The sequence below is a fragment of the Zalophus californianus genome, chromosome 1, assembly GCF_009762305.2.
Source record: "Zalophus californianus isolate mZalCal1 chromosome 1, mZalCal1.pri.v2, whole genome shotgun sequence".
Lineage (NCBI taxonomy): Eukaryota > Metazoa > Chordata > Mammalia > Carnivora > Otariidae > Zalophus > Zalophus californianus.
In genome coordinates this window covers 17,282,799-17,310,676 of record NC_045595.1, presented here as the reverse complement: position 1 = coordinate 17,310,676, position 27,878 = coordinate 17,282,799, and the positions used below count along the sequence as shown (strand labels likewise).

General features: G+C 57.0%; 2 protein-coding genes across 24 annotated transcripts in view; one reads left to right on the top strand and one right to left on the bottom strand.

Annotated features, from left to right (window-relative positions):
- MAP4 (microtubule associated protein 4) overlaps positions 1-17,326 on the top strand; it is a 187,210-nt gene extending 169,884 nt beyond the window's left edge. For 7 of the 17 annotated variants that reach the window (XM_035722471.1, XM_035722458.1, XM_035722463.1 and 4 more), the window contains 9 exons: positions 181-364; positions 972-1,031; positions 1,153-1,445; positions 2,881-2,994; positions 4,949-5,041; positions 11,250-11,331; positions 12,800-12,912; positions 14,767-14,956; positions 15,083-17,326. In XM_035722471.1, coding sequence (XP_035578364.1) covers positions 181-364; positions 972-1,031; positions 1,153-1,445; positions 2,881-2,994; positions 4,949-5,041; positions 11,250-11,331; positions 12,800-12,912; positions 14,767-14,956; positions 15,083-15,090 — 1,137 coding nt within the window. In that variant the 3' untranslated portion in view covers positions 15,091-17,326. The remainder of the gene's footprint in view (positions 1-180; positions 365-971; positions 1,032-1,152; positions 1,446-2,880; positions 2,995-4,948; positions 5,042-11,249; positions 11,332-12,799; positions 12,913-14,766; positions 14,957-15,082) is intronic. The other 10 variants (XM_035722472.1, XM_035722462.1, XM_035722470.1 and 7 more) reach the window with 4 other exon arrangements.
- Positions 17,327-17,743: 417 nt separating this feature from the next.
- Positions 17,744-27,878, bottom strand: part of DHX30 (DExH-box helicase 30) — a 30,306-nt gene continuing 20,171 nt past the window's right edge. For 4 of the 7 annotated variants that reach the window (XM_027585955.2, XM_027585954.2, XM_027585958.2 and 1 more), the window contains 16 exons: positions 25,720-26,021; positions 25,125-25,245; positions 24,242-24,391; positions 22,172-22,324; positions 21,012-21,848; positions 20,666-20,741; positions 20,474-20,578; positions 20,033-20,208; positions 19,581-19,787; positions 19,406-19,487; positions 19,138-19,331; positions 18,894-19,053; positions 18,622-18,779; positions 18,423-18,526; positions 18,200-18,339; positions 17,744-18,070 (listed from right to left, as the gene is read on the bottom strand). In XM_027585955.2, the coding sequence (XP_027441756.1) occupies positions 17,817-18,070; positions 18,200-18,339; positions 18,423-18,526; positions 18,622-18,779; positions 18,894-19,053; positions 19,138-19,331; positions 19,406-19,487; positions 19,581-19,787; positions 20,033-20,208; positions 20,474-20,578; positions 20,666-20,741; positions 21,012-21,848; positions 22,172-22,324; positions 24,242-24,391; positions 25,125-25,245; positions 25,720-26,021 (3,219 nt within the window). In that variant the 3' untranslated portion in view covers positions 17,744-17,816. Of the gene's footprint in view, positions 18,071-18,199; positions 18,340-18,422; positions 18,527-18,621; positions 18,780-18,893; positions 19,332-19,405; positions 19,488-19,580; positions 19,788-20,032; positions 20,209-20,473; positions 20,579-20,665; positions 20,742-21,011; positions 21,849-22,171; positions 22,325-24,241; positions 24,392-25,124; positions 25,246-25,719; positions 26,022-27,878 lie in introns of all 7 variants that reach the window. The other 3 variants (XM_027585957.2, XM_027585953.2, XM_027585956.2) reach the window with 1 other exon arrangement.

The following is a 27,878-nucleotide window of genomic DNA, read 5'->3' as shown; positions in this document are numbered from 1 at the left end:
GACTCCAGCTGACACAGCGCCCTGCATGGCCCATTTCTCACTCTCTCTGAAGGACTTAGATCTTAGAACAGCATAAACTGTCCTGTCAGTGAGTGCCAAATCCACAGTTCTTCTGGTGTCCGCTGGCTTCCCGGGGTGCCCGCTGACCTGCAGCTCTTATTCCCATTTCCCTGTCACCAGCCTGTTGCAGAGGCAAAGATTCTGGAGAAGCGGGCCTCACCATCCAAGCCAGCCTCTGCTCCAGCCCCCCGGCCTGGCTCCAAGAGCTCCCAGACTGTTCCAAAAGCCCCGGCCGCTGCCAGTCCTGCCTCAGCTGGGCCAGGCAGTCGGAGCCCCCCCACGCCTGTGCCCAAGAGGCCCACCGGTGAGTACTGTTACCCTCCACTCCCGTGGAAACCGGTGGGGAGAAGGGTGGGGCCTTGGCTTTGCCCCAGCCGTAGCTCCAGCCAGCGTCACAGAAAGCCATGCACCCCTTTTTGTGCCCTCGTCCTTAATGGGGTACAGTGAAAAGTGGATTCTTGATCTCCATATGAGGTTAGCAAGTACATATATTCAGAAAATTCTTGAGTGAAAGGGATTCTTAATGGATTCCCAGGTAGTATTTACTGTTCTTTCTTAGTAACTTCACAGCACTCAGCACATCGTGGTCATGGGCGTACATGACAGGAGATAGATGGTTCAGTTCCACTGGTGCATGTACTGATAACCCACTTCCGAGGCCATGTGGAAGGCACTGGCAGGGCTGTAGAAGAGAATGAGACAGAGTGGGTGGCCATGTATGCTCCAGAAGGGCACAGTCTTTCCCTGGCTGTCTAATTTACCCCTCATTTATTCCCAGCGACTAGCACAGCCCATGGCCCAAAAGGGACATTCAGTAATTGTTGAATGAATGAATGAATCTCAGGATTGGATGAGCCATTCACTAGGTTAGTTTGTAAACACTACATGTTAAACCGTGTATGTTTGTGCAGCCATTAGGACGGAGGGGAAACCTGCGGACATGAAAAAGACGGCTACAAAGTCTGCACCAGGTAACACCCGGTCCCCTACTTCGTGGAAGCCTGAAATAAACCCCTACCTCTCTGTGGCTCTAAGGCTCCCCTTTGCTCTCTCCCCCTGACCCCTTGTCCTCTCTCACTCCTACGTTTGCAGCTGACTTGAGTCGCTCCAAGAGCACATCCACCAGCTCGGTGAAGAAAAGCACCACTGTCCCTGGGGCCACCCCTGTGGCAGGGGTGGCTCCCAGCCGAGCCAAGCCCACACCCACCCCTCCCCGGCCCTCTGGGACCCCTTCCTCAGACAAGAAGCCCGCCTCAGCCAAGCCCAGCTCCTCTGCCCCGAGGCTGAGCCGCCTGTCCACCAACGCTTCTGCCCCTGATCTGAAGAACGTCCGCTCCAAGGTTGGCTCCACGGAAAACATCAAGCATCAGCCCGGAGGAGGGCGGGTGAGTCCAGGGAGCTAGGGGTCCTCGGCATGCCGGCCCTTGCTTCTTCTGCTGCCACACCCACCCACCCGCTGTCCCCCAGGCGTGTCCTCACATCAGCCCCAGGCGCCCATCAAAGAAGAAGGGCTGTCAGGACATTGGATTCAGTGCCAGGGACTTTCAGCCTGGGCTCCAGGTCCCAGCAGCAGGCTCTCTCTTCCCGTCCCCATCAGAGGGGCTCTTGTTCTGTATTTCGGGGTTTAGGCTTACATTTTTGTTTGGAGGCAACAGGGTTCTTCTCCTTAACAAGACGAACAGAGGTGGATTGTGAGACCTTGTGAAGGTGAGAGACTGGACGTGCTCCCTACCCTTGCACTGTCTGAGCTGCAGGACGTGTAGGAGGTGGAAGCTTTGACATGGGGTGGGGGGGTGCCTTCAGCGTGAAAGAGGTAGGGCGTCCTCTGGTGGCCGGGAGTACTCGCTCCTGCTTTCCTAATCCGGAGTCCTGCTTTCCTAATCCGAAGGGCTGCCCCAGGGAGTCGTGATGGAGGGGGAGTCGCGATGGAGGGTGGCAGGGCAGGCCCCGGCGCTTTACTCTTAAGGCTTTTCTGGTTGCATCCGCCCCAGAATTATTTGTCAGCTGTTAGCAGCAGTGGGACTTTGGTGTATGAAAAGATGGTGGCAAAAGTCCCAGTCAAAGTCCTTGGAGCAGGAACCTTCTCATTTCCTATGTGATTCTCCAGCATTAAACCACCACCCATCCCTCCCACTCAGGGTAGGATAGCTTAATTTGCTTCAACCCAGAGCCCTTAAAAAATTGACCAGGGCCCAAAATGAGGCAGAATCCTGGTACTTTTGGAAGACATTGATGGCAAACTGAGATTAGTCTGGAAAAAGGGCCTGAGAGTTGCTTTTGCTAAGAGGCTGTGGCTCTGGTGTACCCAATGCATGACCCATCTCCCCCTTCCTGGGCTCTTCTTATGCTTTCCTTGGGCAAAAGTTGCAGGTGGTCCTGGGGGGGACGTTGAGTGACTTGGCCTCGTAATCAAATTATTTTCTGTTCCAACATACCTGACTGATAACGAGACTTCACATCATCAGTAGTGGCTCCCTGTTGACTATGGCAGCTTGCTTGGGGTGAGGACATTTGAGTGGGAGGGCATCATGATTGGCAAACACACTCCAAAGAGAATCACTAACTTAGCCCTCCTTCCCGCCTTTCTCTGTGAGTGCTATCTTGATCTCTTCCTAGGGTCTCAGGACTTTGTTCTGCAGCTCCTCCCCCTGGCTGGTCTACCCTGGAAAATGGTGGTTTTTTTTTTCCTAGGAGCGCGGGTGACCTGCTTCTGCTGGTGGTCTGGCCTGGATTTGAGTCCCCTACAGCTTTCTTCCCTTCTTGGCATTTGGGCTCTTACCTTCTTGGTTTGAAATGTGCCCTCCCTTTATCTCCATCCAGGCCAAAGTAGAGAAAAAAACAGAGGCATCTGCTCCGGCTCGAAAGCCTGAACCTAACGCAGTCACTAAAACAGCCGGTCCCATTGCGAGTGCGCAGAAACCACCTGCTGGGAAAGTGAGTTTTATTTAGACTTTTACCTCTTGAAGGTGAAAGATGATAAACTGTTTCTTCCAGCCTGAGTCACTTTCCCTTCTATTGCACTTTTTTCCTGTCCTTAACTAGTTTCTACTTTGCCCCCCCGCGTTCCCTCCTCTTTGATGACTCGGCCATCAGAAAAATTTTTGTATTAACCCTGACAGTTAACAGAGTTGGGAGCCTTTGGGAAATATTTATTCAGCCGGATAACATGGATCCAAAAACCTTCAGCCACTTCCTTCACACTGACCTTGATGTGAAACCCTACCCATTTTGCACGCAGAACACACACACTGAGCACCCAGGTCCTGCCTCAGTGAGACACATGGCATTGGTTACTTGTCAGCACCTGGAACCCTGGAACCCTGGTGCTTTAAACTGACCTTTCAGTTTAAGAAGGCCCCTTTCACAACATGCTGGCTACAGAGGTAGCTTTGTTTGCCCTGGTTCCCCATGTCCCCTTCTCACTGAAAGTTCACATGCTCATTCCCTCTGGAAACCCACTCAGCGTAGGGATCGCACAGGTAAGAGGAAACTAGGTTCTTTCCTCTTGCCTCCACACCCTGGAACCAGGCCCCTCCCGCTTGCTGTGGGAACCTCCTTCCCTTAGCTGTGGCAGGTAGGTGGTCTCTCCAGCCAGGGGCTGCCAGAGGAGCCTAACTCCAGCTCTCAGGGACCAGGATGGGGAGTCTCAGCCCAAGGAATTTGTGCATTCGGTGAGGCTTCCAGGTGACTCCTAGAGGTCCTGTGGGTCTCCGGTTCAGAGCAGGGTTTCATTAGGAAACAGTTTGCTAACCAGTTATTCATCACTGACCTTGTAAAGAAGGCACAAAACCGTGAGGTATTTGGGTTGGAATTTCTCGGGGTGGATTTCTCTGCTCTGTGGAAAACTCTTCAGCTTGGGGCCTGTTTCATTTGTGAAGGGCTCTGAAGCCAAGGGAGGAAGGAAGCTGGCAACTGTTTCTTTTTCAGAAGACTCAAAGAGAATTCTTTGTTCCAGCCCTTAGAGCCTGGGCCTTTGTGTGGCTGCATTCCAGGGGGAACCATTCATAAGCACTCAGTGTGCTGTGTCCCTGTCGTGGTCCCCCCCACGCCCGCGCCCCCCCCGCCCCCGTCACCCCATTACGCATCACTGCAGCCCTGCCTGGAGCCGCTTCTCTTTGCACACGAAACTCACAGGGCACAGGATTAGGCATCTGGAGGATTGAGGGAAGTGTTTTACCCTCGAGTTGAAGAAAAGTCTAGACCAGAAGCTCACTGTACTTTCTTGAGCCCCGAGACTACCGGGCTGCTTGTAGAGTGTGGAGTTACCGAGGATGTGGCTTGCGCTCCCCCTGGCGTCCAGATTCTGCATGGCAGGCCCAACGGCCTCTGGTCCATTTGCATTGATGACTGAGCTGTGATGTCCCTTCCTTCCTGTATCAGATCTTTGCCCTGTGAGCCAGCTGCCCAGTGTGCTTCTCGGAGCTGCCTTTGCTTCCCAGATAGAAGGGAAGGGCCAAGGTTCGGTGAGGACCAGTCCAGATGAGCAGGACCCTCGCAGAGAGGCTTCCCCAGACACTCCTCAGCTCTCGGGGAAGAGCAGGCAGGAGCAGGAGTGGGGCTGTGCCTGGGTGGGCATCCAGGGCCTGCTGCTGGCTGGGCCTCGTGAACCACAGCCCAGCCCCAAGGAGCAGTGAGGAGGACCATTAGCCCTTCTGCAGCCTCTGCTTCTGTCCTCGTGTTGTTTGTCTTTGTCCTTCACTCATTTTCCTGCTTCTCTCAGATTCCTTCCCCTGTGCTTCTCCACAGCTGTTTGGCTGCAGGTGGGGGCGGAGTTGGAACAAAACTCTGTTGTCACTGTGGTCACGTGTGGACGCACTGCCTGCCCTGTGTCAGTTCTAACCAGCCCTCTCCCTTTGTGTTGTTTTTTTTCTGTTCTCTAACACTCCAGGTCCAGATAGTCTCCAAAAAAGTGAGCTACAGCCATATTCAGTCCAAGTGTGGTTCCAAGGACAATATTAAGCATGTCCCTGGAGGTGGTAATGTAAGTATGGGCTCCGGACAGCTAGCGTCTGTGGCATAGCCCCCCGTGGGGCGCACTGGGGAGAGGGCCACGGCAGCCTGGCCTGGGGCTTCCTCCCAGACGCAGGCTAGCGAAGTGAGGGGAGGCCTCAGTGCCCCGGTGTGTTTAGGCTGGCTGTTTCTGGGGAACCCCTAAATACTACAACCCGGTGGCGCTCACCCGGCATCTCCCCCCTCTCTCCCTGGCTTTCACCCTTCTGAGTCCTTCCTCCTCTTACTGCCTCAGCCGCTCCTTTTCTCTTTCTCTTCCTCCTTCTTCCGTCCAGACATCCCTTTATCATGCTGCCCTTCTGTGCCAGCCCTAAGCTCTGTGCTGGGGGCACAGGTGACTCTGGCCAACAGGGGGGCCGTGGTCTAGAGGTAAGAACACTCTGTTCGCCCTCCACGTGTCCCTGTGACCTTGCAGAGGCAGGCGAGGCTCCAGCACATACCGGAGGGAGGGGTGTTACGGAGCCACCACGTGCGGCCTCCCCCTTCACTGCTCCGCACCCGCTCCCCCCCCCCCCCAACAGAGCGAGGGAGCCCGTCCTGCTCCAGCAGCCTGCTCACTCCGTTCCTTCTCCTCACTGTCTGGACTGGGCTGTGTCGTGCTCTGCTCACCCCGTTCATTTTCAGGCTCTGTCCCTCCTGCCCCTTCAGTGGCCATGCCATCCTGCCTGTGGCTGCCCAGCATTTCTCTTGTGAGGAATCCGCCTCAGGGCATCCCTTTCTTGCCCCCCCACACAAGCCCCCTTACTGAAGCTCCTTCCAGTCACTTACCACCAGTGGCTCTCCTGGCCCGGGCAGGAACTGCATCCTTGACACGCGGGTGGAACGCACCTGGCTGGCTTGGTTGCTGGCCTGACGGGAGCCAGCCTGGTGTGGGATCCGCTGAAGTGGGTGAAGCGTGTAAAGACAGTGTCTGGTTAAGGTGATGAAGATCCAGCTTGAGGGCCCCAGGGAGGCACTGGCTTTAGCTTTTCCTTTCAGGCTTTTGGGCTAGCTGAAAACAGGAGGTGAGCAGGAGATTCTGAAGGAATTGGTCATTGTGTGTGTGACACAGAAATGCACTTGGTATGGTGTGCGGTGTGTGCACAAGCCCGGAAAATAGGCATCATTTATTACCTCCTGTGCTCTCCCACACTGCTTACACATGACTTCAAGATTTTTTTAAAAGCACTTTTTTAAATAAAAGATTTTATTTGGGGGAGAGAGACAGTGCGTGAGCCAGGGCGGGGGGTGGGGGCAGGAGTGGGGGAGCCACACAGTGACAGAGCAGGAGGGAGAGGGACAAGCAGACTCCGTGCTCAATCTCATGACCTGAGCCAAAGTCAGAGTCGGCCGCTGAACCAACTGAGCACCAGGCGCCGAGTAAGCATTTTACTCTAGGAGGGAGGCTTCCTTCGATGGCAGGGCGTTCGGAAACCGCCTGGGAGCAGCGCTTGCAGGCAGGAAGAGGCGGGTAATGGGCCTGGATGGAGGCACTGTGCTTCCTTCCCTCAGCCCCCCGTGAAGCCAGCACGGATACACATGCAGTGCAGAAAGAGTGGGCCCGCCGTGCAGGTAGAACAGTGTCACACGTCACACAAAAACCCCGTCCCCTCCTGGTTAGAGACTCGGAGTCTGGCACCCAGAGGGGAGGCCTGGAGCAGGGCCCCCCATTAGTGCCGCAGAGCGCCCTGGCGCACATACACGCGTCCCCTTGTTGGGAGCCAGGGGCACACGAGGGCAGGGAACAGAGCAGATTTCCCCCCAGTTTTGTGTGTATGAGACCGTTTTTCTGCCACTTCACCCTCGTGAGGGGAGACGTGTGATGGGTTGATGGGTTCTTAGACCCGGCGGCTGTGTCATCTCAGCAGCCTCTACCCCTCCCCGCAGGGCGTCACCAGACGGGGGGGACCGGGGGACCGGGGGGGAGGGGGCAGACGGTGCGAACAGCTAGAGCAAGGTGCAGGGGATGTGGGGTTGGTGGTGCAGCGAGAGGGCCGTCGGGCTTTGCTGGGGAGAGGACATCTGAGAAACACGCGTCCTAGGCCAGGGAAGTGGCCCGTGGCTCCCTAAAGCATTGAGTGGCAGCGAGTGGCCCGGGAGGGGGACAGGACAGGGAGGACTGTCTGGAAGAGACTGTGGCTTCTCTCCATGCCAGCCTTAGGAGGCAGAGCCACGTCTCAGCTGTAGCGGGCCTCGTTAAGTGAGGGGGACGCAGTTACGCTTTTTAAAACTTGCAATTATAGAAAATTTTCAAATACATACAAAAATAGAAAAAAAAATACAATGAACTGGATATACCTTTTATTTATTATCCTTGTGGCCAGTCTTTTTTTTTTTCTTTTTTTTTTAAAGTGATCTCTACACCCAACGGGGGGCTCAAATTTATGACCCTGAGATCAAGAGCTGCACGCTCCACCAAGCCAGCCAGGTGCCTTTCCTTGTGTCCAGTCTTATCTCTGTATGCCACCCTGACTGTTTTGAAGCCAGTCCTAGATAACGTCATTCATCTGCAAATATTCCATTTATAACTTGAAAAGATAACTCTTCAGTGTACGCGTGTATGTGTGTGTGTGTGTAAAACTCCCACTGACATGTTAAACAGGTTTGCTTATTTGAATCAGGATACAAATAAGGTCCATAAATTGTGATTGGTTGATGTGTCTCTTGTCTTTTATAATCTTAGGTTTCTTTTACTCTACAGGCTCCCTTCAGGTTTTTGTAGCAGTATTTTTCTTTTTTTTTTTTTTTTTTTTTTGGTGAGTAAAGCTATAGAAGTTTATTAAGTGAAGATACAGAAAAAAAACTCAAGAGTGAGAGTGGTCCTGACAGGGTTGCTTGTAGCAGTATTTTTCATGCATAAACCAAGTAGCTTGTCCTAGAATCTGAATTCCGCTGCTGATTACACCCCCGTGGTTTCATTTAGCATATTCCATTGTCCCTTGATAGTCTTTAAATTGATTCAGGATTGATCCCCGCCCCCCCCAACCCAGATTTCTGCAAGACTTTCATAGGTAGTGGTGGTGTTTCTGTCAGGAGGCACATCATCTGATGGCCAGTACCTAGACCCATGTGTTCAGTAAGGGGTGTACTGTGGAGAGACTCTGATTCTGCCATTACTTCTTCGTTTATTGGCTGGAGCACCTGTAAAGCAGAATTTCCCCTAATCAGCTGTTCCTTACTTGAGGACCAGGCAAGAAGTAAACAAGTGGTGGCTTCAGTTGCAGAACGTTGGCTCAAGAAATGCGTAGGCCCCAAACCTCGGCGAGTGAGCTCCGTGACTGCTTACAGGTGTCTCAGGGAGGGCACGAGATGAGCTTGCCACCCATGCAGCAGGACACATTTGTCTGGGTTTTGGCGGCTGCCAGACATTCGGTTGGGAAAAGTACTTCTCTGTGTTCTCGTTTAGAGAGAATTGCAGCCTTGTTGGAAATCGACAAAGTGGAGGCTGTTGTTTGAGGGTGATAGGTCCTTTGTAAATGATGACTGAACACGTGAAGCACTTAGTGTCCTGTTGATGCTGATGTCCCTTCAAGAGATGATGTGAAAAGGTGGAGTGAAGCTCGAGCCTGGGAAGGCTTTGAAGAAGGTGGCCCTTGAGCTGAGCTTTGAAGGATGGGGAGGAGAATGCATTGGGCTTGCCAGGCTAGGGAGCAGTATGAGCAGAGAGTGAGGATGGCTGAAGGAAGCTGAGGATTATGGGAAGTTACTCTGTGGCCGGCCCTGGGTGATCGGTGGGCACATGAAAATGCAGTAGGCATCACATGTGTTCTCTTGGAGTACAATGGAAACCGTATTTCCTGACACTGAAGAAAAGGAGATAGGGTCCTAGAAGGTAGTCATTGAATGGCATAGCGAAGGAACCCCACCAGAGGGTGTGGCACCTGCTGGCAGGGCTCCCGGGGCCCCTGCCTGGAGGACTTGACTGGGATGGAAAGCTGGGCTTTTCCACAGAACCGGGGAGCAGCTGGGTCACACACAGGGACCCTGGAATCTTCATCCCAGAACCCAGTGCCCAGCTGTAGATGACGACCTTTCCTAAGTGAAACACATGCCCTCAGTCCCAGTAGCAAGGTGTTCACCCCAACGGGATTCATGTCAGATACAAGGCTGTTCGTCCTTTGATTACTCAACAGCTGCGGACAGAATGTCAGATTAACCAAAGGCCTCGTGGAGCCTGGAGGTGGCGCCTCATCTCTGCAGATGTAGGGCCCCGGGCTGCTGGCTGGGGCTCTGTGCACATTCATGACCGCGCTGGGCCCGGCTCTTTGGGAGAGGGAGGGGGCATATCGTGCAGATGGTTATTAGGACCCTTAATAATGAGCAGAGCAACCAAAACTGAGCAGTTTTCACGTATAAATTAGCGAAGTTTTGGTGGTGGTGGTGGTGGTTTTTTGTTTTAACTTGTATTTGCGTGTGTTCTATGCAGAATTTACTCCAGGGCCGTAAGTTTTTGTTTCTTCAGTTTCTTCTGGGATATCGTTCTTCTCCTGTGCAACCTCCTCTTCTGGTTTAGTAACAATCTGCTCTTTTCCGTCAGGAGCATCTCAGGGTGGCAGGGAGGGTGGCAGGGAAAGCGCACGTGTGGGCCAATCTGGCCACGAGCCCTGTAAGCTCCACGCCACATCTTGGCGGCTTTCTTCCCCTGGATGTGCTCCATGACCAGAGAATCCGCGTCTAACCCCTTCAGTTCAGCATGACTCTGCATTTTTAAGCATGTGCAGTAAAAATACAGCACACTCTTGGGGACATCCATCCTGTGTCCAGCTCCGCCATTTGGCCTGGCCACGCATCCCACCTCCAGCACTCCAGCGTGGTGACAGCTTGGGTCATGTTGCTTCTGCAAAGTGACATCTTTAGAAACTTGGTGGCTTTTCAGATATGCTTCCTCTTGATGGCCTGGGCCATTTCACATGTGTTCTTAAAGTGAACGTGAAGGTTTGAACCTCTTGATTTGCCTGATTTTGTAGGGTTTTCTGGGTCAAGTGAATAGTGAACCATTTTCAGAGATCACCTCAGGCTGCTTACTGGAAAAGCATTGTTACTATTTTTAATGGGAATGTCCAGTGCTGGGAGGATATGGTGAGACAAACACTTAAGCTTGGTGGTGGGTGTCCATTGTCACATTTCTAGAAAGCAGTTAGGCCCCATGGCTTAAGAACCTTGATACGTACAGTCTGAACCTTTCACCGGGTAACTAAAGTTCTGGGCATCTTGCTTAAGGGATCATCAAAATTGCCATGACTTCTATTCACAAAGATATTGCTGCCATTGTTTGTTTGTTTGTTTGTTTGTTTTAAGATTTATTTTGGAGAGGGGTTCCTGGGTGGCTCAGTCATTAAGTGTCTGCCTTTGGCTCCGGTCATGATCCCAGGGTCCTGGGATCAAGCCCCGCATCGGGCTCCCTGCTCGGCGGGAAGCCTGCTTCTCCCTCTGCCTCTGCCCCTGCTTGTGTTCCCTCTTTCGCTGTGTCTCTCTCTGTCAGATAAATAAAATCTTAAAAAAAAAAAAAAAAGATTTATTTTGGAGAGAAAGAGAGTGGGGGCAAGGGGCAGAGGGAGAGAAAGAGAGTCCTAAGCAGACTCCACACTGAGTGTAGGGCCTGACACGGGGCTCAATCCTACATCCCTGAGGTCGCGACCCAAGCTGAAACAAGAGTCGGATGCCCAACCAGCCGACTGCGCCACCCAGGCATCCCCATTGCTGCCATGGTTTTAATGGTGAAAAATTAGAAAAAACCCAAATGTTCAATATCAGGCATGATATTGGGTTTATATAAGATCTTATAGGATGGATTATTATGTGGCCCCCTCTTTACATTTCTCACCTTTTGTGGGAAAATGCTTGTAACATGAATTAAGCAGGAGTACAAATTGTAGACAGACAGATACCTATGTGGTCAGCCAGGAGGGAAAAATGCACTGAAAAGAACTGGAAGGAGAACATGAAAACATTATTCCAGATTATCTCTGAGCAAGGAGTTAATGGGTAAGATTTCAGATGGAACAAAATGACATTTTAGGACATTTGGATCCAGCAAAATGGGAGAAGAGCTGCCTGGCAGATGCGCAGATGCAGCAGGGAGGGGAAAGGCCTGGTGTGTGTGGGAACACTGGTTTGGTCTGCCTGGGGGTGGGCTCAGAAGCTCCAGGCCCTGAAGTACACCCTCTCACTGAGGCAATGATATTTTTGTGGTTTCTCAGGTTCAGATTCAGAATAAGAAGGTGGACATCTCTAAGGTCTCCTCCAAGTGTGGGTCCAAGGCCAACATCAAGCACAAACCTGGTAAGTGTGTCCCCCTGAGCCCAGCATGCCTGGGGCGTGCGGTCCTGGCCAAGGCCGCTGGGTTTCACCCCAATGTATCTGTCATTCCATAAAGATTGCTGGAGCCGCCCCCACCCACCCAGGAGGCAGCGATGGAAACCACACAGTTCCGTGCCTGTCGGGGGGGTTGGGGGGGATTCTTTGTGCCTCTGAGGAGGAACAGGTCGTGAAGGCCACCGTTGGCACGGGCACCACTGTCTCAAGCACCTGCCAGGAGCTGATGCGGAGGGAGTTGTCGCATTGGGAGCAGGGCCCATCCCGAGGCACTGAAACCTCAGCGGCCGGCTGGCGGGTCACAGAGTTGGTCAGCAGTGCTGCCCAGGCTGCAGCTGGGGGTGTCCCTGCTGCGGTAGGGGTGCAGTTCGCCCGGGCCCCGGGCAGGCAGATCTGGCTTCGTGGAGGCAGGCACTGGGGCCAGTTCCCTCTTGGCAGAAAGTGTTATCGTCCATTTTAGAATATGTTCTGTTTAAAAGGATCAAAACAGTTTGGCCCTTAGCTCCCTGTCATTTTCCCCCTTTTATCTGGAAAACCCACTCTTGTGTGATACCTCCCTCCCGAGTGCCGCTGACTGACTGGAGGTCCGGCTTTTGGCGGGGGTGGCTTCAGTGGGTCGGCGAGCTGGTGAACTTGGCAAGAAACTGCGTGCTCTGGTTTGGGACGTGAGCCGAGGAGACGGCCGCGTGAGGGAAGCCAGGCTGCGGGAACTGGAGAGGGGCGGACCCCCCGGGATCCTGTGGCCACAGCATGGCTGTGAGCTCTGAACCTCACCCTAGTGCCCCAAGCACGCAAGGGCACTGGGCCCCGGGGCCAGGCCAGGCCTATCCCTTCTCAACTCAGTGCCCAGATGACTCCTGCCTCTCCCCCTTTTCCTACACTACAAAGAAGCCACTTTCCTTCTTGTCACTACAGTGTGGCTCAGTTGAACAGCTCAGACAGACCACACTCCATCCTGTCTCTGTCCGTCACCAGCTCGATGGTGACTTTGGGCAAGGCACTCTTTCCCAGCATCAGCCCTAGCAGCTGTGAAACCAGGATCCCGACCCTGACAGGGCGTTCGTAGACTGAAGGAAGCTGGGGTGCCCCGTGCCCCCAGTCAGTCAGAGGGAGCTGTTAACATTGCCAAGAGAACCTAAAGCAGACCCCTCGAGGCACCTTTAGGGGCTTGGCTGGAGGCTGTGCGGTGGAGGTGAGGGGGACTTTTCTCTGCGGAGGCATTCCTGCCAGCCAGGTGCAGGTCGTCGGCCCCACTTTGAGATGAGCCCTGTGTGACGAGCACACTCACTGTCCTTTCGTCCAATGTCCCCAGAGCCGCTGGGAGCAGGTCACGTTGGTGTCCGTACTGGGCACGTAGCTAGTCCTTGGCCAAGCTAGGATCTCTGCTCCAGCCTCCGGGCTTTGCCTGTGTGACTGGTGGTTTTTTTGGTTCCAGGCGGAGGAGATGTCAAGATTGAAAGTCAGAAGCTGAACTTCAAGGAGAAGGCCCAGGCGAAGGTGGGATCCCTCGATAATGTGGGCCACCTGCCCGCAGGAGGGGCCGTGAAGGTAGCGAGTGGGGCAGCAGGGGTGGCCGCTTGGGAGGGGTGGGTGGGGTGGTGTAGCCAGAGTCTGGGTCCCAGCAGCTAGGCGCCTGTCACCGCCCCTCAGTATCGTCGGGAGTCCTGTTTCCCCCACACCAGTGTGTGTCCCCGTGTTCATCATCAGTCCTGAGTGAGGCAGGAGAGGTAAAGAGGCCCCGGCCCAGCCGCCTGCGCCCTGTCTACCTAGAGACAGAACCTCTCTCGGGAGCCACGGCCCGCCTGCCTTCCTGAGCCCATCTCAGCCATGTCCAAAGGGCCTGCGGGCTGGGGCGTGGCTCCCCCACAAGGCGGGTGGTCTGCGTGGCACCGCTGTCCCCAGCTACCTCACGAGAGGCCATGTGGGGATGTGTTCCATGCCAGGCGCGCGCCAGGCTGGGGCTCCGCAAGAGCGTGCGGGCGGGCAGGGCTTCCCATGCTCAGGACAGGCTGGCCTCTCCTGCCTTCCCTCCCTCCCTCGTGCCTTCCCTCCCTCCCTCCTTCCACAGCACCGTGAGACCCTTTGTAAAGTGCCAGGATGCCGTTACCCTCTGTTCCATGTTGGGGGGCGGGGGGGGACCCGTGGGGGCAGCATCCCGCAGGCTTCCGAGCATGAGGATAGCTGCAGCTGCTCGGGGCAAGGTGAGCAAGGGGGAGGGCAGAGAGCAGCTGTGGTGGGCCTTCCGTCTGCCCAGCCCAGCCCGCCTCCGTCCAGCGCTTCCGTCGGTGCTCCCATTCAAGGCCTGGCTGGCCGCCGTGAATATTTGGGGCCCTGGCTCTGTCGCAGGCTCTCAGTCATGCCTCCATACCTTGTGAGGAGCCACTCCCTAGTCAGTCCTCGTGGGGCCCTAGCTCGGGTGTTGTCACTTGTCCGAGGCCACGTGGCAAGTACCCGCAGACCAGGGTTTACACCTGGACCTTCTGACCCCCAAGTCTTGTGTTCTTTTCTTTATTCACATCATCTCCCTTTCTTTATTATTTCTGGAATTGTTTTTCTAATACAGAGGCCTGTCTCTTTCACTAATCTGATTAGAAACCACTGTGGAGTCTCTGTTGTCATCTTTTGGGCATTCTGGGGCCCAGGGGTTCCAGCTCCCCCCGCCCCAGCCTTCCCTCTTCTGCTTTACTCACACCGGGTGCTCACTGCCCACCCCATCCGCCTCCTGGGAAACCCTGCAGGCCCTCAAAGTTTCCCTGGGTCACACTTGGGACATCTGTGGTCCCCAGGCGAGGGTGCCCAGCATAGAAGAGGCCTCAGTGTCTGGAGGTGGCTTGGCTAGATGAGCAGGCAGGGCTGCCCCCTCTGCGGCGGGGGCGGTCTGGGATTCGCTGGGTCGGAGGTGGCGGGCTGCACCCCTCCGAACTGACTTCGGGCTCGGAGCTCCCTGGCTGGCCCGCAGCAGCCCTGCCTCCCAGCCGCTCCCAGAGCCACGCTCTAGCGGTCGTGCCCAGGGTTTCTGCTGGCGACCCGCCCTCATGGCGAGCTGCTTGGGGCCAGCCTTGCTGAGAAGCCGGCACGTCCCTCCTCTCACTTCAGAAAGGCTTCCGGAAGCCTTGCCCTTCCCAGAGGAGTCTCCCAGAGCGTGTGCCCGCTCGGCCGCACGCTGGGCCTAGGGCTGCGCGCGCCTGCTCCTGGGCCCGCGTTCTTGCTCTGCGCCGGGCCGGCAGTCGCCGCACGGGCAGGGGTGGGGAGGGGAGTACCTGGCCTAGATTCTTCGGACGACCGTTCGGTAGTCGTGGGGGGGGGTGGGGGCAGGGGACTGTGTGTAAAACCCACCACCATCACCCATCCCACCTCCTCCCCGACTGACCCTGCACTGTCTCCCCCACTGTTTCATTGTAGACTGAGGGCGGTGGCAGCGAGGCCCCTCCGTGTCCGGGCCCCCCCGCTGGGGAGGAGCCGGCCATCCCTGAGGCAGCGCCCGAAGCTGGCGCCCCCACTTCAGCCAGTGGCCTCAGTGGCCACACCACCCAGGCAGGGGGTGGTGACCAAAGGGAGGCCCAGACCTTGGACAGCCAGATCCAGGAGACAAGTAAGTGGCTGGGCTTGGCCTGAAGGCCGGCCGGGGGCCCTGCCACTGGCTATTAATTGAAACTCCTTTTCTTTTTTTGACTAGAGTGTGGCGTAAAGTTTAACCAAGCAACCTTTTATTTTCCAGGCATCTAATGATGACATTCTGGTCTCGTCTTCCATCCCCTGTGTTCCCCCTCTTGTGTCCCTTGTTACCCCCTCCCTTCCCTCCTCCCGTGTCACTGCAGATTGAGACCTACAGGCTGACGTTCCGGGCAAATGCCAGGGCCCGCACCGACCACGGGGCTGACATTGTCTCCCGCCCCCCCCACTTCCCTGGCGGCCCCAGCTCAGGCACCCGGGCCCTTGGCTCTCTCTCCCGGGCTGCAATCTAGACCCCACACGGCTTGGGTGCTGGGCAGTCCTCCAGGCTCCCACCCCCTTCCCCCTGCCTTGCTTGCCCAGGGCAGCAGCAGGCCCGCCCCCAAAACCTCATCTACTCCCTGCCCTGGCCCCCACCCCACCCCCGCTCCTTGCTTTGTTCCTGTCCCATCATTGCGCACCGCTCCGCAGACGAGGTTGGGAGGTGAATGGGGTGGAGAGGCCAACTTGGGATCTTGTGGGGTCTGGGGTGGTGGGGAGCCAGATTCCAACCTCCTCTTTGGGTTTTTTGGACCAAACCCAAGAGAAACTGACATAGCTGCCCTCCTCGCTGGGTCCACTGAAGAGAAGAGTGGAATTGGACGGCCACGCGGTGGCAGGATGCTGACTGCCTCCCCCGGAGCCCGCTAGGCCACTGCTTCTCCCGTTGACCCCTCCGTGGTGCCCACCGTGCAGGTGGGGCCAGGCGCATCTTGCTGCCCTGCCCCAAGTTAGTTAGGGGTCGGCTCGTACTGTCCCCACTGCTTCCCATACCTGCCTAGCTGCTGTCACACTCTTTTCTTGTTTTATCTTTTTTTTTTTTTAATAACCTAAAAACTGGTAGAGGAATTTCGCAGGTTGAAGCCATGTCTAAATGAAAAGTCCTTGGTAGGTGTTAAAGGAAACAGGGAGGAGAGATCCTTAAGCCTCCAGCCAGGAGGTCAGGCATCAGGGGCTGCCCCGGCTTGGGCAGCTTGGGGCCCCGGAGAAGGTGTGGGCAGGGCAGTGAGATGCAGGGGCTGTGGCCTGGTGAGCAGGTAGGGCACACTAGGAGCTGGTCATGTGGACCGGTGGTTCTGGTATTGTGTGTGTATGCTGCTTTTCTTTTCTAACCAAGAGGCTGGTTTTGGCATCTCTGTCTCATTCCCTGGGATCTAGTGGGAGATACAAGTTCGGGGCTGGAGAAACAGGGAAGGGCTGTGGAGGTCAAAATCCTCCAGACTCACGGGCCTAGGACACCAGAGCCCTCAGTTACCAGGGAGCCCAAGATGTCCAGAACTCATGTGGGTGTTGGGGAATCAGGTGTGGAAATTTTAAAAAGGCATGAGACAGGCCATCTCCACCCCCGCCACAGCCTGACTGGGGAGGGGGGAGAGGCGAGGCCAGCCTGTGGAGGGGTGTCCCAGCTAGGCCCGGTCTTGGGATGGCTGCAATGATGAGAAATCCCGGGAATTGTATTGACACGAAGATTCTTATTGCACTTGTATTTTTTTTTTTTATTAAAGTTTGCATGGTTTCTAATAAAGGATTAAAATGTAACAGTTTGTAGTGAAATGGCCGGGGAGTCTCCGAGGGCGCCTCCTCCGGAAGAGCATTTCCTGCAGTGCAGACTTGCCCCCGAGGAGGCCCGCAGACTCGGCCCCTTGCCCCCCCCCCTTCCTGGAGCCCAGAACGTAGGGGGTTCTTAGGTTCAGATCGGACGTCCGTGTAGAGGGAGGGCATCTGGGCCGGCAGGTTCTCCCACCTCTACGGTAGCGTTTCCCTCGGGGAGGTGGGACCCCACCTCTGCAGCTCCCCGAGCGCAGACTGCAGGGGTCTTCCCCACACCAAGGACTGCAGAATGCTGTGTGCCAGGGACACCGGGGCACCCGTGTTTTGTCAGCAGGAGGAAGGGGCTGAAGGAAGCTGGGGAGGAAGCGGTAGACGGTGCAGGGCCTGAAGGTCCCGGTGCCCTCCTTGTGTTAGTCCTGGGGCCACACACGTGCTGAGGTGGACAACTGGTCCCAGGGTAGGGGTGGGAGAGGTGACCCTTGTGAACGGTCTGGGTGGGCTGGAGTGGTCCCAGCTCCCTTGAAGTGTCCCCCAAACCCGAGAAGCAGAGAAGGCGCCCTCACAGCGAGGGACCCCCTGCAGCCGTGTGGGGGTGCGTCTCTGTACCTCCAGTTTGCTTCTGGCTCAGCCACTGCCTGTGTCAATCTGTGGTTCTGTTGTACCGATTTCAAGAGTAAATAAAGCTCGTGATGTCCCATCACACAGGCTGTCTCCTCTGTACGTTCCGCGGTCTGGTCGGTCCCCACCGCCAGCGTCCCTGACCTCGCCGCCCCCCCCCCCCCCCCCCCGCAGCTCGTCCCCGGCATCGAGGGGCTGCAGTGCACTGCGCAGTCTTGATGACCTTAGCCCCTCATCTGTGAACCGTGGATGTGACCGAAGTCCCGGCTCATGGAAGGGCCACTACACAACCGAAGGCCCCTCGAAGGTTGGGGTTCAAGTGGCCTTGGCTGCCTGGGGAACTGCTCCCCGGTTCTGCTCGGGGTGAGGAGCACAAGGGAGGCCTGGGCGAGTGTGTGCTCCACACCCGCCGGCCCAGCCTGAGGGGACAGGAGTGTGGGTGCTGCAGCCCCGAGAGAGGAGCCCCCCTCCCCCCGGCGGACAGCAATGCTCACAAGGGATAAATAGAACTTTATTTTAAATAAACATTTGCACTCTGTACACGGCCCCAGCAGACGGGGGGGGGGGGGGGCTCAGTCGTCTGCCGTCTTGCGCACGTCAAAGCTGCCACAGGGCCCCCGCAGCAGCTCCGCCAGCAGCGCCAGCAGCTGCCCGTGCTCCTGCTGCACGCCCGGCGGCAGCGCGGCCAGCTCACTGCGCAGGCTCCGCTCCACCATGCGGCCCAGCGCCCGGCGCAGCTCCCGCAGCAGCCGCACAGTGCGCGAGTCCCCCTCCAGCCGCAGCAGGTCACTGTCACTCAGGGAGATGGTGGCCCGGCGCCCATCATCTGCGGGGGGGGGCAGGGCCGAGAGGCAGCACAGAGGTGAGGTGAGGTGAGCGCGGGCTGCCCCCGCCCCCCTCAGGCCACAGACCAGCCCAAGCTGCAGTGGGGCAGGAGGGGCGGGCCAGTACCCACCACGGATGTGGACGTCCCCGTCGGTCAGCAGCAGCACAGCTAGCGGGTGCACCTGCGAGGAGTCCCGCACGAAGACACTGCCGTTGGACTTGACAGCCATGAAATACGTCAGCCATCGGCTCCGCAGCCGCGTGGCCTCCCTACGGAACAGAGTGTTGGGGGGGGTGAGCCCACCTTTCTGGACCCAGCCAGCCACCCCTCCCCGGCCCTGCCTGCCCCCCACCTGTTAATGGTCGACTTGTGCAGCAAGATGTTGCCTGATTTGGTCCTGTAAGTGACGCTGTTGGGCTTGAACTTGCCCTGCCGGGTCACCTTGCCCTGCCTCACCTGCGAGGATCAAAGGAGAGAGGGGTGGGCTGAGCGAGGAGCCCCGGGGCGGCAAAGGAGGCTGGGGCCCGCCGGCCCCTCTCCCGAGGCAGCACCTGGATGAGGTTGGGGTAGAGGCCGGCCATGAGCACGCCCTTCACCAGCTCCTCCTCCTCGCTGTACTCGTTGCACTGGGCAGAGGCCAGGGTGCAGTCGGAGGGCTTTCCCACCAGGAAAGCCTCGTAAATGTTCTCTGAGAACTGCTTGATGAGTCCTGGGGAGGGGAGGGCGGGCTGAGCCTGCGGCCCCCTAAGCCCCAAGGCTGGGGAACCACAAGCCTGCGCCCTGGGCCAGTTGCGGGGGGGGGGGGTTGGGGGGAGCCGCTGACCGTGGATGAAGCGCAGGCTGGGGGCGTAGAGCAGGTTTTCCTCCAGATAGTTCTCACGGGAGCTGCGGTCCTGCCAGCGCAGCACCTCCTCCCAGCCCGCCACGGCCCGCACGAAGGCCAGGTGGTCACTGCCGCTGTCATGGCTCAACAGCGCCTTCACCTGGGAGGGAGCGGGAGGGCCACAGGGTGAGCGGTGGCGGCGGCGGCTTTCCGGACAGAGGGCGGGGGAGGGGCCGGGTCTGACCTTGTCCACCTCCGCCCGGTTCTGCAGGCTACTGCTGAAGGGGTCCCGGGTGAGACAGGAGACGACCACCAGCAGCGGGTGCAGGCAACGGAAGATGGCGGCCAGCACTATGGCCTTGGCCAGCCGGGGGTCGGTGGAGATGTGGGCCAGGCGCTGCCCCAGGGTGGTCAGGTACTCCCGCTGGTCCAGCACTCCTGCAACAGCTCAGCGGTCAGACTCACCCTTGAGCGCCACGCTGCGGCCCGGCCCGGCCCGGACCCCCACTCACCGATCTCCTGGAGCAAGATCACAGCCTCGTCCACCGCCTTAATGTTTGGACTGTCCACAGCCTTGGAAAGGAACTCCACCGCCTATGGCAAGAAACAGCCAGAGCCCGCCGTGAGCCCCACATCCCACCTTCCCTCACCAAGTCCAGCCCTGGCCCGGCCCCGCCTCTGGCGCACCGTCTTCTCAGGCATGTGGATTTTGGCTTGTAGCACCAGGTTCTCGAGGGGCGTGCGCAGAATCTCCGGCACTTGGAAAGGGACCATTTTCTCCAGCCGGCTCCGCGGGAACAGGTGGTAGGCAAAGCCTGACTGGCAGCGGCCCGCCCGGCCCCGGCGCTGGATCACATTGGCTCGTGACACCCACACAGTCTCCAGGCACGACACCTGGGGGAGGGGGCAGGGGAGCAGTGACGCAGAGGCCGACAGGCCTTCCTCAGCGCTGCCCCTCGTCTGGCCTTCACCTCACTTAACCCCTCAACGGCCCCCCCACAACAGGGACACCGACAGCCCATGAGTGTGGCCTTCTCCGGACACACACGGCAAGTCCAAGGCTGATCGGGGCTGGGGGCCACCTCGGAACTTGTAGTTCTTCCCCCAGGGGCTGGCTGGGCCCGGGAGACGGGTGCCACCTTGGTCTTCAGGTCATAGCGTTCCTCCTTGTGCAGACCGCTGTCCACCACATGCACGATGTCATTGACTGTGATCGACGTCTCCGCGATATTGGTGGCCAAAACAATCTTGCGCACCCCAACTGGCGGCTGCTGGAATATGGCCTTCTGGTCCATCATGGGGATGTTGGAGTGCACTGGTGGGCAGCAAGAACACGCTGGTTATGGGTACTGCTCCTGCTCCCTGTGATGAGGGTACCAGGCAAGGATTTTGACCCCATTTTGATGAAACGGAGACCCAGATCAAGAACACGTATCTGCCCAGTCAAGGTGGAAAAGCCAGCAAGAGCAGGGCAGCCTGGTCAGAAACCCAGGCCCGCTGAGTCCCAGCTGGATAGGAGTCCCCAGGCCAGAGGGCCAGACTGGTGTCAGGGCAATCGCGCCTCGCTCGCCCGCTCTCACCTGGCAGGATGAGGTACTTGCTCTCGTGCATGCCCAGGGCCTCCTGGAGGCGTTGCTGCACTCCTTTGATCTCCTGCCAACCAGGCAGGAAGCAGAGGATCCCACCTGTAAAGGGGCCCTGCAGGCATGAGCCGTCACTCTCGGCAGCTGGAGGGCAGGGTGGGCACAGGGCGGGGGAGGGGGAGCACCCACCTGGCTCCCCTCGGGCATCGATGTGCAGAACCAGATCCGTCACAAGGTCCAAATCGAGTGCACACTCATCCTCAGACTGGGGGTGGGGGTGGGGGGGGAGAGGCCACAGTCACAGCCCCCCCAGGGGAGGATGCAGCCACTCTGTGACTCGGCGAGGCCAAGGCACTCAACAGTTACCCCTAACCCTCACCGCCCTCTCGCCCAGAAGCCCTGATCATTCCGTTTCTATCAAGGACACCGAGACTTGGGAGCACAGCCTTGCCCTCGGCCACGGCGCCACAGGGACAGGGAGGCGGGGAAGCCAGGGCAAAGGCCGAGGAGGGTGGGCGCGGGCGGGTCCCCTCACCTCGTGGTGCCGGTGCCGGTGCGGGTACTGGTGCTTGCCCAGCTTGGCCAGGATGTCCTCCAGGTAGTGCTCCTTGACCGGGTACATGAAGCCCGGCACCTTGATGACAGGGCAGCCACCAAAGTAGCGGGAGAAGCGCTCATTATCACCTGTGGCGCTCATCAGCACTAGCCGCAGGGCCGGGTTGAGCCGCTGCAGGCCCTTGAGCAGAATCAGCAGGAAGTCTGTATTCACGTCCCGCTCGTGGACCTCGTCCACAATGACGTGGCTCACGCCCTCCAGGCTGGGGTTGCTCTGCAGCTTCCGCAGCAGGATGCCCACGGTGCAGAAGAGCAGGGCCCCGCCGCGGGCCGGGGGCTTGCTTTCCAACCGCACCTGGAAACCCACGTTCCGGCGCAGAGAGGGGCCCAGTTCGTGGCTGACCCGCTGTGCCACGGACACAGCAGAGATGCGCCGCGGCTGGGTGATGATCACGTTGCAGCGGGCGCCACGGCCCTCGGTCACATAGCGCTCCAGCAGCAGCTGGGGGATGCGTGTGGTCTTGCCACAGCCTGTGTCCCCAGAGATGACCACCACTGGGTGCTGCTCGATGGCATTGAGGATGGTGTCCCGATGCGGGTCCACGGGGAGCTGGGGGGCCTCCTGCCAGACTGGCCCTCGCCGCCGCCACAGCTCCAGCAAGTTCTGGCTCAGACGTACCTCCTCTGCTTCTGACAGGGGCACGTAGGGCTTGCCTGTGATAGGGTCACTCAGGGGCCCTGAGTCCTTGCCCAAGGGCAAGATGTCCTCACTCTGCAGCCGGAGCTCCGGGGAGATCCAGGAACTGTCCACAGGGTACTGAGGGATGGGAGAAGCAAGCACAACGGTGAAAGACCGATACCTTCTTCCTCATTCACTCGCGATACCCTCCACACGGTTCACCGGGGCCGGACGCGAAGGCCCAGCCTGCTGGAGGGGGACTCCGTGCACAACTGCCCGAGGACGTTCTCGGGCAAGACGGGGCTGCTCGGGGCAAGGGTGCTCCCGGGCTCCGGCCTCCGGCCTCAGTGGGGACAACGGGTGGGTGGCACTGCCCGCGGCACGTGTGGAGGCTTTCAGTCAGGAGAAGCTGGAGGCGGGCAGGGGGCAGGGGTGGGGCGGCCTTCTCTGGGCTCTCTTACATGGTTCAGGAAGGTCTCTATCTTTCGGAGGATGGGCTCAGGCACCTGAATGGTGCACGGCCGGCGCTGCGTCTCGCCCAGCTCACGCAAGGAGGCCAGGTTATACATGGCGTGGGTAAGCGGCTCGTTGTTGCGATCCACCAGGCCCAGGCTCTGCAGCGGGGACAAGCACAGCTTGCTCTGGGACCCTGCCTCCCCGGAACCAGTGCAAACAGGCTCGGGAGCTTGAGAGAAATCACGCAGAGCAACAGTTTCTCTAAGAGATTTTGGTTTTTAGCAGACATTGTACAGAAGAGAGTAATTAGGAATCTGGAAAATGTAAATCTCCACTCCTATCCCAAAATTTAACTAGTTAAAATCATTCCAAGGAAAACAAGACCTGACGTGTCCAAGAGGAATGCCCCTCAGAAACCTCTCCTTGAGCAGCGGGGGCCCCCACAACAGCCCAATCTCGCCTCTACGAATTCCCAGCACGGACCACTAAGCCAGGAGGGCCAGGCTCTTACTGACCCCATCACAGCCTCACAGCACCTGTTTTCACTACCTCCAAAGCACACCCCCTTCCCCCCACAACCTTTCTGGTCCACATGGCACCCATTCCACCTGTGACCCCATCTTACAAACACAGGTGGACGTTCCTAGAAATGTTTATTCACACAACTCGATAAACACTGCGTCTTGCTTCCCTACATGTCCAAAGTCACCTCAGCAGACCTAACCCAAGGCATCCCAACACCTCAGGCAGGTGTGCAAAACCGGTTCTTCTTCCCCAGTCCTGTGTTCCTGTCCCCTGTGCTATCAGGACTGCTCACCCCCTAAATCTCCGAGACTCCCTCCCTCAGGAACACTGCCCCCACAGGGGCTCACCCCCTCCACGCTCATGACCGACCTCAAGGACAAGCATCTAGTCCCTGGGCCACGGAGGCGCCCACACAGCCACCTTGCCCCCCCGGAGGCTTCCACCTTTCCCAGGCCTGCGAGTTTCCCTGTGGCCTCGGAGCAGCGGCCGGCCCGGGGCTGTCTCTCGCACTGCTGCCACCTGGGAGCTGGCTCCTTCCCACGACACAGCTCACCCACGCTGCGAGGCTCCTGATCACCAGTGCCCGTGGCTATCCAGCTAAAAGTCAGACTTCTGCCAAGTGCCATCCATTAGCCCCAGTTCTGCCCTCTGGAGCCACAGGTTCCTGTACCTCTCCCTCTCTAAGATTTTACTAATTGATTCAGTCATTCACTGGTTTATTTGAGTGAGAAAGCGCACACACGCCAAGTGGGAGGAGGGACAGAGGGAGAGACTCGCACGCAGACTCCCTGCTGAGTGCGGAACCCAACCACTGGGCCTCGATCCCAGCACCCTGAGATCATGACCTGAGCTGAAACCAAGAGTCGGATGCTTAACCAACTGCACCCCCCAGGCGCCCTAACCCCTCCTCCATTCTCCAGGCTCTCGCTACCTCTCACCATCAGCTGTGTCTAAAATGGGGTTCCCAGAGCCGAACGCACACCAAAGGCATATCTGACCAGAGCAGAGGGCAGGGCCTCCTTGCCCTCTCGCTCTGCACACTAAGCCTGTGCTGATGGGGGTCAGATCACCCCCTTCTCAGGCAGTCATGGCTGTGCTGGCTTCGCAGCCTCTTCACGGGAACTGCCTCACCTTGGGCTTCACGGAATCAATCTCCATCCCAGATAACGCCTTATGATCCGTTTTGCCCACAAAGCCCAGGTAATTCAGACCTTTCTAGACACCAAGTCTGCCACTCAGCACAGGCACCATTCCCCCAGCTTTGTGCCATTCTGACAAACAGGCGTGTCCCCTCCCGGCTTCAGCTGGGTGCCGGCAACACCACGGAAAAGGCTGAGCCCGCAGGCAAAGCATCCTCGCAGCGAGCGTGAGGGCCTCCGGAAAGCAGCAGCCAGAGCCGGACAAGCAAAGCTCGGACACCAGATGCTTCCGTGCTCAGGCCGAAGGCCCAGGGTGGTGGATTTCGTTTCCTGGAGAATGGGACCAATCCGCCAACAGTAGGGGAGCTCCAAGACCTCTGACACATCAGGCCAGGGACCCGCCTGACTCACCTTCAGTTTCTTGCAGGCCAGGGCTGCCGCCTTATTCTCAGCCTCTGCTTTGCGGCGCCCTTTGGCGACAAAGGTCATGGGACAGGGCCAGAGCAGAGTGAGGGTGGACAGCTTGGTCTTGGTGCCCACAGTATGGAACTGCATGAGGTTCTACATGGAAGGCAAGAGAAATGGCTATAGAAAGGCAGAGAATGCGGTTCTCAGAATGCCAAGGAACCCAGCGATAGAATTAACCCCCATCTCAGCAGGTGCCAAACATCGGCCACACGAGATGGGCCACTGGGCAGCAGAAGCAAGCCCCAATAGGGCTGCAGCTCCCGAGGCTGGGGCTGGCGTCTCCAGCTGTCCCATGGTTTCACGACAAAAGACAGTGTCTGGGCAGTGCCACCACCTGCCCTCCTAGCCCACGGTGCTCTCGGCACCCTCAAAGCAAACAGGTATGGTGGCAGCTGTGGGTCGAACCTGTCAGCCTGAGCCAGAACCAGGCACATTCTGGGGGTGCATGAAGGCCTTACCCTGGGGAGAAGCTGTGCTGACCGAAGCCCTGAGCCCAGCCACAGAGATGAAATTCAACCTCAGCCAGATAGTGCCATCCCAACCCCACCCCTGCCAGCCACCCCAGACCAAACTCGGGTCTCCCGCTCCCACAGCGCCAGCCCACCCCCCGAGCTCCCACACCAACTTCCATTCAGTCCTGGCTGCTTCACCCTCTTCACAGTCCAAGGACCCCAAGGCCCCCGAGTGGCTTAGGTGCAGGCTGAGGGTACAGGTAACCTCGGCCTTCCCACACACCTGTAGCTCCCCTCCTACCTGGTCCCGGGGACAAGCAGACACAACCAAGCCAGCTCCCCACCCACACGCACTTCTAGGAGACCCGACTCACCTTAGCTGTGGAGGACGACGTTGCTATCTGAATCACTTTGGCCAGAAGGTTCTTGGGAAGCGGAAACTGGGTCAGGGCCCTGATAGCACTGTCGTCATCTGTCATTTCAAAGGAACCCCCCCTGGGAGGACCAAAAGTTCAGGTGAAAAAGCTCTATCTCTTCCTGGGCCCATTTCACCTCAGGCTCTGAGGCCCAGGGGGGCTAGGACACTGCAGGGGGGGCAGCAGGAGGTATGGAAAAAACAGCAGGCCTGGCGTCTTCGCGTGGCCCCTGATCTTCTCAGACACACGGCATGACTGAGGGTCCCTCAGTTCCGCCAAACAGATAACTGGGGGCAGGGGCCCAGGGGCAGGCAGAGTAGTGGCTGGGCCTTGGAGGTCACACCCAAGTGTGACCCGGAGAGAGGGTCCTGCTATTGTTTGGCAGAAGCCCAGCCACACAGCAGAACGGCAGACGTACTGACGTGAGTAACAAGACACACAGGCAGACGTACGGCAGGGACCCTCCCATTTTAGGGAAGGCTCCCAGGGAACATCACCCATCCCCATGTCAAGGTGCAGCCAGCTTCCCTGCATCCCCCACGTCCAGCTGTACCTCGAGTCCCTGAGTGGGGTGTGGGAGTCCTGCTGGGTCATGGACAGGAAGTCGGTGACATCAATGGTCCCCTCTTCCAGCTCTTCTTCCTCATCCTCCTCTTCCTCCCGGCCCAAGGAGCGGGACAGGCCCCCAGGTCCCCCTGGCCGGATGCTCTCAGGGTTCAGCTGCCGCCAAGAAGTAGGTGGCATGGTGGGTTCTGGGCGCCACCAGCTGTCAGCCGGAGAGCCAAAGCGATCAGCTAGCACGCGGTATTTGGCTGCATCAAACAGCTCATTTCGGGGACCCAGCAGGCCCCAGCCCTGGGGGGAGAAGGAATGTTGTGAGGGGCCATCCTCACACCTCAGTCTGCCCAGAACCTGCCCCCTTACACTGTTAAGTCCCCTAGGCATGAGCCATACCTTTGCACCCATCGCCTGCCTCAGCCCCCAAGCCACAACTGGGCATCAAGAGGGCACATAAGATGTGTAGCTCTGACACATGAAAATGACAAGGTAAACTCTTACATCTATTAGACAAAAAAACGGGGGGGGGACCCAAACCCCACAGGCAATGGAAAAGCCGATACATTCACAAAGTGATCTAGAAAGCTTCGGTGAATACAGCAGTTAGGAGAAATGGAGCTCACCCACAAAACAGTTCTATCTCTGGTCTCACCTAAGAATCCTATGCTGAGAACGTATTCTAGAAATAACCTGGGATGCTTTTAAAGCCGTTCATACAAAATATATTATTTTAAAATTATTATAGCTTCATTCTCTTCTAGACAGAACACCAAATAAAACTTGCTGAGTCTCTGGCATGCATAAAGCAATGTGCTGGCTACCCTGGGCATCATCCGGAAAGACGGGACCTGGTCCCTGCCTGCAACAAACTCCGAATCCATGGGGCAGAAGAGAAATGCAGGTGACTAGGGTCTAAGGAACCATACACTGAGAAACCAGATGAACATAAGTAACATAATTCCAATCCAAGTCTGGCTAAGCTGCTCGGGTATTTGACAAGAGCACGCTCAGTAACCTAGACCTTAGGGTCTAAGGAACCATACACTGAGAAACCAGATGAACATAAGTAACATAATTCCAATCCAAGTCTGGCTAAGCTGCTCGGGTATTTGACAAGAGCACGCTCAGTAACCCCCACGGGCACCAAGCAGGAGAGCAACGCTTAATAAACACTCTGGTTCGGAAGGGGGAAGGAAGGTGCTGCAGAGCGGTGAGTTCAGACACTGGGGAATAAAAAGGTTGCGAACTGCCATGTGAACAAAGGACTCCCGTAACAACAAAAGCATCCATCCGATTTAACAGGCAAAGAACTTCAGACATTTCTCCAAAGAGACACAGATGGAATAAGCACAGGATGCAAATGCAGTCTCAAAACTTAGAGCTCTTTGGGGCGCCTGGGTGGCTCAGTCGTTAAGCATCTGCCTTCGGCTCAGGTCATGGTGATCAAGCCCCGCATCAGGCTCCCTGCTCAGCAGGAACCCTGCTTCTCCCTCCCCCACTCCCCCTGCTTGTGTTCCCTCTCTCGCTGTCTCTCTCTGTCAAATAAATAAATAAAATCTTTAAAACAAACAAACAAACAAAAAAACTTAAGAGCTCTTTGCAGCATGGCACAAACTGATACATAGAGGCACAAATCCTCAAAATCCACTCCCACCTGATTTAGGTACATTTGGGGTAAAAAACTTTTTTTTACCCCCCAAAGAACCAATTACTGTATGTGACTACGGAACTTCAATTTCCACAAATTCATCGTCGGCTTGGTTTAATGTTCTTTAGAGCTTCTGCCGCATTTTCAACTCCATCAGGTCAAAAAGAAGAGTTTATGAAAGCAATCCCTTCCCCCCACACATCTCAGAAGGAAATTTCATTTGGCTCTAAAGCAGCTCCCTCTGATTTGTAGCTGTGAGTTTCCCAAGGGGAAGACAACAGGACACTGAGAGAAGATGCTTCTGGGAGCTGTGAAGAGTTCACAGAACTACCTCCTTCTGACAGTCAGGGACAAGGACTGGGGATGTGAAAAGCAAACACTGTCTTCTGTTGCATTCTGTTCTTTGCAGCTACTCTATACAAGATCTACCATCAGGGTGTGATATCTTACATATTGAGAAAACACCGTGCAGTTAACACAAATTTAAGAATTTACCTCAAAAAAAA